The 9357-nt window shown below is 31.3% G+C and overlaps 1 protein-coding gene, 1 long non-coding RNA gene and 1 pseudogene across 2 annotated transcripts; 1 reads left to right on the top strand and 2 right to left on the bottom strand.

Moving 5' to 3' along the window:
* Positions 1 to 223: 223 nt before the first annotated feature.
* LOC109119748 (1-aminocyclopropane-1-carboxylate oxidase homolog) lies at positions 224 to 7419 on the top strand (annotated as a pseudogene).
* LOC113146421 (lncRNA1459) lies at positions 4872 to 5941 on the bottom strand. Its single transcript, NR_158561.1, is given in 1 exon segment — positions 4872 to 5941. It is a non-coding gene; the product is annotated as a lncRNA1459 (long non-coding RNA).
* Positions 7025 to 8756, bottom strand: E8 (1-aminocyclopropane-1-carboxylate oxidase -like). Its single transcript, NM_001247032.2, is given in 3 exon segments — positions 7025 to 7570; positions 7713 to 8034; positions 8138 to 8756. Coding segments are annotated over 3 exon segments (1116 nt in total). The 5' UTR covers positions 8680 to 8756; the 3' UTR covers positions 7025 to 7318.
* Positions 8757 to 9357: the final 601 nt, after the last annotated feature.

Below are 9357 nucleotides of genomic sequence, written 5' to 3'. Positions count from 1 at the left end.
TGTAAAACTATACTGTGACAACAAATCAACAATTCAAATCAATGTCAATCCAATTTTTCATGAACGGACAAAGCACATTGAGATTAAATGTCATTTTGTGAGAGAGCACATCAAAAGTGGACTCATTCACACAGAGTATCTCAGCACTAAAGAGCAACTGACAGATGTACTTACAAAGGGCTTAGGTGTTGCACAACATCATTTCCTACTGAACAAACTATGAGTGTTTGATGTATACTAAAGCTCTAGTTTGAGGGGGATATTAAAGATAAGAGTAATTCTGTTATTATTTAGTTAATTGTGTCAGAGTTAGTTAGAAGCAGCACATGCCACATGTGAGCTTACGTGATCACATTTGTATAAAGCCAGATACATGGCCACATTCAACTAATAATAAAAATTCTTCTTCTTCATAAACTCTCTCATTCAAAGCTAGCCTATCAGAGAGCAATATGCATTCTATCAAGATGTCAATCTCCAAAGTTGAGCAAAGTTATGACAGAATGAGTGAATTGAAATTGTTTGATGATACTAAGGCTGGTGTCAAAGGACTTGTTGATTCTGGAATCGCTAAAGTGCCTCAAATATTCATTCTACCTCCAAAAATCAGGGCGGAAAATGTGAAACAAATTTTACTTTTCTAGTGGTAGACCTCCAAGGCATCGATGAGGATCCTATCAAGCATAAAGAGATTGTGGACAAAGTTCGAGATGCATCGGAGACATGGGGTTTTTTCCAAGTGGTTAATCATGGCATTCCAACATCCGTCATTAACAAAATGTTACAAGGAACACGACAGTTTTTCGAGCAAGACAACAAAGTTAAGAAACAGTATTACACTCGAGATATTGGGAGAAAGGTGTTTTATAATAGCAATATTGATTTGTATAGACCTTCTGTTCCAACTGCAAGTTGGAAAGATGCATTTTTCTGTTTCATAACTCCTAATCCTCCCGGTCCACAAGAATTTCCAACACCATGCTGGTACATATTCATTTCTTAATCCAAATATATACTCCATCCGTTTTAAAAAGCATAACCTTATTTTCTTTTTACTCTGTTTCAAAAAGAATGATTCTTTCCTTTTCTGGCAATACTTTAACTTTAACTTTCCACGTGACATGTTTAATATCAAAAGATTAAAGGATATTTTGGTACATTTGACATAATTTTAATTTATAACCACAAGATTAAAAATTTTCTTTCTTCTCTTAAACTCGTATCAAGTCAAACTAGGGTATCCTTTTTGAAACGGAGGGAGTATTAAATGTAGTATGACACATGATTTACTTATGCTTAATGTGTTGGAGTATATTGTTAAAGAAATCTTAGTAGCTCAGTTAGTTGACTATCTAAAAGTGAATAAAAGATGGGTCATTAAGCATAATCTGTTATTCTTAACATATGTCATGTTTCAATCGATGTGTGCAGGGAAATACTAATGGACTACTCCAAGGATGTGACAAAATTGGGCTTCTCGTTGCTCGAATTATTAAATGAAGGATTTGGTCTCGTTGTTATCTAAAAGATTACATGGATTTTTTTCAACTCAATTGTACGTGCAATTACTATCCACCATGCCCTCAGCCAGAACTCGGCATGGGCAACACTCAACATACCGATGTTGATTTTGTAACAGTCCTTCTACAAGATGATATTGGAGGACTCCAAGTTCTTCACCAGAATCATTGGGTTGATGTGCCTCCTACACCTGGTGCTCTTGTGGTTAACCTTGGAGATATTTTGAAGGTTAGTACGCATATACACTATTAAGCAATTTTAAAATGGGAAAAGGGTCTGATATACCCTCAACTTTGTCATTAGAGCTGATTTACACCTTATTATGAAAGCGACACATATATACCTCTACTTATAAACAAATGACTCACATATACTCTTTTCCTCTAACAGAAATGAAGAAAAAAGATAATTTAAATCTTACTTTTTACTATTCTTTCTAGAAAATATAATCTTTGTCAAACATATTTTTTTTTTATTTTTTTTGTTTCAATGACTAATTAGAATTATTATTTTGATAATCAAATTTATTTATGTTTCACTAATATTCTTGTAAAACTTATTGTAGATGGACCAAATTTTTTTCTCCGAATATAAAAATCAAATTACAATATAGACAAAAAAATATTTTTAATTTTTTTCTTTAAACTAAAGAATGAAAACAAAAAATAAAATAAAATAAGAATAAAAAACTCAAATAATTATAATAAAAGAAGTCAAAAAATAATTTATGTATGAAAAAAAATTAAAATATACCTTGAACTTTGATAGAAGAATCATATATACCCCTAAATAATTTTTAAAAAAATTAAAAGTAATAAATAAAAATTTAGAACTAATTTTTTTAACTTCCGTTAAATGAAGGATATATATGAGTCATTTTGTAACGACAGGGGTATATGTCAACTGTTAAAATAACGGTAAGGGCATATATGAGCCACTTTCATGACAAGGGATATATTAAGTATAAATTTAAGGAATCCCATAGTGTAAATCAATAATTACATTCTGTCCCGACAAGTTTACTAATTACAAAAAATCCCTTAAATTTGTTGAGCCGTGATACTTTAGACTGTAGTGATACATGGTAAATGATACATGGTAATTTAAAATTGTTAAGAAAAAATAGGGGAGAAAAATGGTAAAGTTAATGTTGTTACTAAAACAGCTTAATTTGTGGTAACAGTTCATTAATCAACATTAAATCAGCACTTAATTGAATATTAATTTCAAAATTTGAAAATCAAAGATTATATCATCTATTTTGAATATGCTATTCAATTTACCTAAATATCAAAGATTATATCATCTGGACGACCAAGAAAAAGAAGAAGAAAGAATGCAGATGAAAATGTTAGATGGTGAAGTTGTATGTTTGCATACTGTTTAACTATTTTCACTTTTTCCAGTGGTTGAAGATCTAGGGGATAATGCAACTGCTACTGAGAGTTCCCCGGTAAGTTTGCCAGGTAGTATATGATAGGTTTTTAAGTCTCTATTTTTGTGCAGTCTCCGTTGACAGCTTCTTGCTACATTATGTACATATATGCGCGCTAAACTGACTATGTAATCGACTGTATCATTTCAGATTGTGTCAAAAATCAAAGAACCTAATCAAGTGTCCAAAAGTTCAATGTTATCTCGGATAAGGTCTTTGATTACTCAAGAAGAGACGTCTAAAAGAAAGGGCAGGCACCGGAGAAGTTCATCCTGTCCTGATTTTGGTGAACACAAACTGTTGTGGACAATGTGGACAAGAAGGGCACAACAGAAGAACTTGTACTTTCTACCCAAAAGAGAAGTGAATTAGTCGTAATATTTCTATGATATCAAGAATAATTTATAACGTAAACATTTTAATGAATTTCAGTTTTCATTACAACTGCAAATTGAACACTTTGTGTTTAGATAAATAAACTTACAAACATGTGGTAATTAAATTTAAAGTCGTGCTTTTGATTATAAATACTTTGTTATTATTGGTGTTGATAAATATACTCGTGTCAATATTTGTTTTAAATATAAAATTTTATAAATCTTATGCTACAGTAAGATATATAAATTTAAGAATTATTAGGTAACATAATGTACATGATACATATGGTTTATCTAGTGTATCATGTACTTTTATTGTGTGTTTTTGGTACACATTGTTTATCTAATGTATCATGTACTTTTTAGTGTGTATCATTGGTTTGCACAATGATACATCTCCATTAGATAAAAAATACAAAAATATATTATTGAGGTTATTGTGTACTTTACAATGACTATAAATCATGTATCATGTGAATTTATATAATTTAACTTGTGTAATGCTTTTTTTGTTATGCTTTTCTTGAAATATACAGTAAATAACTTTTAAAAAATAATACCAATTCATATGAATATGCTATTTAATTTACCTAAATATCATGTAAAATTTAAGGATTATAGGGTAACATATTGTACATGATACATACGGTTTAGCCAATGTATCAGTTATTTTTAGTGTGTGTTTGGTATATATGTATCATTTGGTTTTGCCAAAATACTAACCCTAGACAATGTAGGCCTAACAACAATGTTTGCTGCTTCTTTTTTCCTTTTTTGTTGTATTTTGACAACCTTTGATTTTGATGTTTCGCCAGAGTCTTTGTTTGAATCCTTCTGAAGATTCATAGGATCATGCAAAGACTTTTTCTTATTTTCTTTCCAATTTTCATCGTCGGAATCATATATCCTTCTATTAATTAACGGATCCATTACTATGATGTAATAGAACAATTAACAAAAACAAAAAAGAGAAGAATATACGAATTGATGATGGATTAATAATAAAATAGATGCTGGGTTCAAACTATTACAGATTAGGAAGAAATAGACGATGACAGATTAAGAATAAAAAGAAGAAAAGAAAAAAATGTAATGGGTTAAGATGAATGAAGATGATTAAGGAAAAAAAAGAACTGAAACTTGATGGAGTAAGAAGAAGACGGTAGAAGTTAATGGAAGTTGTCCTGCTTCCTGATATTTTTACTTTTTTAAATTTCAAATTTTTTGAATTTTGAAATTCAAAATTTCAAAATTTAGTCTTTTAATTAAAATTAATTAAATTAAAAAATTCAAAATCAAAAAGCTGATTAAAAGGTTGAGTGTTTAAATGGATAAAATTTAAAATTCAAAAACTGATTTAAGAGGTTGAGTGTTTTAATGGAGAAAAAATAGGCATTAAAATGGGTAAATGTGTATTATAAGAGAGAGAATGTAATGTATCTAAAAACTTACACTAAAATAAAAAAAAAAGGGGGAATTATGTAATATTTAAAAAAAGTATATAAAAATTATAGTTGTGTATTTAAGTTATTTTTTCATATATTAACTCCAAATGACAAAGTTGAGGGCTATATCAAACCCTTTTCCCTTTAAAAGTTATACTAAACATTTTCAAACGCCTTGCAACTCCTGTCGAATGGAAGTACTTAAGTGCTGAGCACAGAGCAATTTCAAACAGAGATGGATCAAGAACGTCAGTTGCGTGCTTCTTCCGTGAAAGTCATGTGGAATCTTCCAAACTTTATGGGCCGATTACTGAATTTTTGTCAGAAGATAATCCTCCAAATATCGTGCCACCACAGTGAAAGACCACACTAATTACATCCTTAATAGAGGTGCTGATGGAACTTCTGCATTGTCGCGTTACTAGATCTAATCATCATAGTAATTAAGCCTTGTTACTACTTCCTTTTTTTATTTTTTTTTGTGTGTGTGTATTTCATACTTGTACTTTTGAATTTGATGTTAAGTTTTTGCATTAGTGTGATAACTTTGAGAATAAGAGGATCCTATTCCACCATATATATTGATGCTTATTCAATCTTTCCCATAACTTCTGCAATTGAGTGTTGAATTTTTCTAAAAGAAGATCTCAAAAAATGAGGGACTATAAGTAGCACTTTCATATTACAACAGGTCCATCGACATCTACAAGGACTCAAATTTCACACATTTTTCATAGGTACCAACTTTTACATACGGCTGGAAAATTTTAACTTTTATCTATTTTAGGGATCAATGAATACAATACACAACTCAATCACTATGTCAAACAATTATTCTTACAATAACTTGTATTTATGAAGTTAATAAACAGAAACAGAAACAAGATGAAGCAGAAAAAATTTAAAATACAAGAATTAATCCGAGTCCACAGAAACTACTGTGTGTCCTTAAGAAATTTAATCCCCTCATTGTACCTAAGGTTATGGATTAATTTCTCCCAAGATAAAACAGATTAAACCTGTTAAAGAAATAACGGTACCTCAAACTTCTATAACTTCAGCGAACTGAAGAACAGCAACAAGTCACACAGACTCAGTTGATCGACACTTTGATTTTATTTTGAGAGAAAAAATAAATGCAGAGAAAGAAAAATTTTCAGTGATAAAAAAAATAAAAAATTGACTTCCTTTTATAGCCATTTTCAGCAAGGAACATGTCTGTTCAGTGAAATCTGTTCAGACCCATTTTATCCAGAAAGTTGTGTCTTTTGGAAAAAATAATAACTTTTCGAAAAATTGTGTCTGTTAGGAAAATAACTACTTTTTGGAAAGTAACGACTTTTCAGAAAAGTAACGACTTTTCGGAATGTTACCGTTACCCGCAAATTTATAAGAGATAATATTAACAGGATTTATTTGATTTAACAAAAATTGATTAAATAAATTTTGTCAATAAAATTTATCAATCAATCACATCATTTGCCAAATCCAAATACAAAGAAATGACTTTTTATTTGTACTTTGCAAATGACTTTTCATTTTTCCTCCAAAGTAATTCCCTCACTTTTGATATTCTCTCTTTTCTTTTCCCATTCACACTTGCTAAAACCCAACATAAAACTTGATCCCAACACAAATGTGCATATACTTTTTCAACTAATAACACATTTCATGATGTGTAATCAAAGTTATTGTCACCAATTATTATTTTAATTATACCAATGAACCGTCTTATCTTTTTGAAAGATTGTCTTTCAACAAACTCATTTTATTATGAACATTCACAATGTCTCAAGTTACATATATTCATGAAATTGAAGAACGTGATTAAAGAAAAGACACAACGAGTAGTTTGATCAACTAACACTTGTTGAGACAAAACTAGTGTTATGTGAAAATTTTCACCTAACTACCATGAGTAGTTCGATCAACTAATACTCTACTAGCTGTTATAACAACTTCCCCTACAATTTCTGTGTTAAATCCCAACATATCAACATTATTAATGATCAATTGATGGTCATTTTTATCGACCAACAAAAGGGGCAGCCTTTCACCAACATTCATATTTAGACTAATAATTCCATCTTAGGTAGATGTTTATTTCACTAACATTTATATCGATACAAATATTTTCAAGTTTTAATGTAAATCTGATACATATACGTACCTTACACCCTTGAATATGATCACATCATTGAATACATGCTTCTAAATAATATATCAAGATGCTGACCAGAAAGTTGTTGTGTAACAAACCAAATACTAACATTTTGTAAGTATGAAATGCACAAACTAGTTTTCGTTATTCAATAGCAGTAGTAGTTACACTCACACTCAACGAACTAAATTATAGATACTTCTTTCATTTCCAAACAAGTGATGTTTTTATTTTGGGCAATACCCTTTAAGAAAACTACTTCTTAGATATTAAGATGTATTTTCACTAACTTATCCTTGATAAATACGTTGAAAAAAAGATAAGAACACTCCTTATTTTGATGAAGAGGTGTAACACCACTTACTGGTACATTATTATATTAGATCTTGTAACTCAACAGCGCAGAAGTTCCATCTAGGCCTTTATTAAGGACATAATTTTTGTAGTCAATCACTGTGGTTGCGTGATATTTTGGAGGATTATCTTCTGATAACAATTCAGTGATTGGTTCATACAGCTTTGAAGATTGCAATGGATTTTCACCAAAGAAGCAGGCAACTGACATTCTTGATCCATCTTTCTTTGCAATTGCTCTGTGCTCAACACTCATGTACTTGTCATTTGACATGAGCTGGAAAAAAAAAAGAAGCACAATTTGTTAATTTTAGTACAAAATAAACAAAGATGTTTCAAATGGCTTCAATGATTCATTTTGTTTTCTACCATATGGTCGGGTGCATCAGATATAAGATTATAAAGAAAAGAGTACTAGCCTGCAGAAAATCTCCAATATTGACGACAAGAGCACCACGTATAGGAGGAACATCAAACCATTGATTTTGGTGAAGAACTTGGAGTCCACCGATATCATCTTGTAGAAGCACCGTGATAAACTCAGTGTCGGAATGTTGACTGATGCCCATGGTGAGTTCTGGCTGAGGGCATGATGGATAGTAATGGCACAAGCAACTTTGATGGCAATAATCCATATAATCTTTCAGATAACTACGATCGAGACCGAGACCTTCAGACAATAATTCAAGCAAGGAGAACCCCAATTCCGTCACATACTTGGAGTAGTCCATTAGAATTTCCCTACATAAATTCATTGAAACAGGACATATTTGTAAAAAAAAAAACAAAAAAAACAGAGTATGCTTGGTTATCTCTCTGTGGTTATGGTATATAAGAAATGTACCCGCAAGCTGTTGGAAATTCTTGTGGACTAGGAGGATTCGGAGCCATGAAAAAGAAAATTGAGTCTCTCCAACTTGCAGCTGGAACAGAAGGGCTATACAAATCAAGATTGCTAGTATAAATCACCTTTTCCCCAATATCTCGAGTGTAATATTGTTTCTTGATCTCGGTATCTTGCTCGAAAAACTGTCGTGTTCCTAGTAACGTTTTTTCCAAGATGGATGTTGGAATTCCATGATTAACCACTTGAAAGAAACCCCATGTCTCCGATGCATCTCGAACTTTGTCCACAATCTCCTTATACTTTATCGGATCCTCATCAATGCCTTTGAGGTCTATCACTGGAAAACTGATGTGTGTTTCACATGTTTTTACCCTGTATTTTGGCGGTAGAATGAATACTTGAGGTACTTTATTGATTCCGGAATCAACAAGCCCTTTGACACCAGCCTTAGTATCATCAAAGGCTATTAGGTCACTCATTTTGTCATAACTAATCTGAATTGTGGCCTGAAAATCATCTTTTTTGCTGTAGACTGCCATCTTTTTTTCTCTTATGTCATAAACAAGATGGCAGTACAAAATACATTTATAGGAGAGTGGAAATAATTAAAAGAACTAACTAAACAGAACAGCTCTATACTATTAACACTTAGGGGCAGTTTAGTTACCGAATAAGGGTTGAGTTATTCCGTTTTAAAATTTTATATAAGCTTTACCATGTTTGATAGCATTTTTATGTCATGTATAAAATTCAACACACAAATTACTACGTTTGTTTAGCAAATTACAGTGTCACATAATTAACACATATATAAGTTATAAGTCAATTTATATATTATTTTATACGGATTGAAGGTGAAATAACTTAATTCTTAATTCTGAATAACCAATTTATGAATAAAATTTAAAATGACTAAATTACCCTACATCACTCCCAATTAAATATAATCTTTTTCTAAGGTTACAATCAAATCCACTATATGCCGTTTTCTAAATCTCAAATTTCTTCATCTTCTCAAAGGCAAATCTTGAAGAATCCTTCAATCTTGCAGAAAATAATATCGATGAATTGTTGAGGAAGGGATGGTGACGAATCTGAAATAGAACTTTTTGCTTTGCTCTTGGTTACTGTGGGATTCTTGTAGGGATGACAATGGGGTGGGACGGATGCTGGACGGGGTGGTTTAAGGCTATGTGGGCAGGGGCGGGTTTAAGGTT

This window comes from Solanum lycopersicum, chromosome 3, assembly GCF_036512215.1.
Source record: "Solanum lycopersicum chromosome 3, SLM_r2.1".
NCBI lineage: Eukaryota > Viridiplantae > Streptophyta > Magnoliopsida > Solanales > Solanaceae > Solanum > Solanum lycopersicum.
The sequence above is the reverse complement of the archived record's forward strand: the minus strand, read 5'-3'. Positions and strand labels throughout refer to the sequence as shown.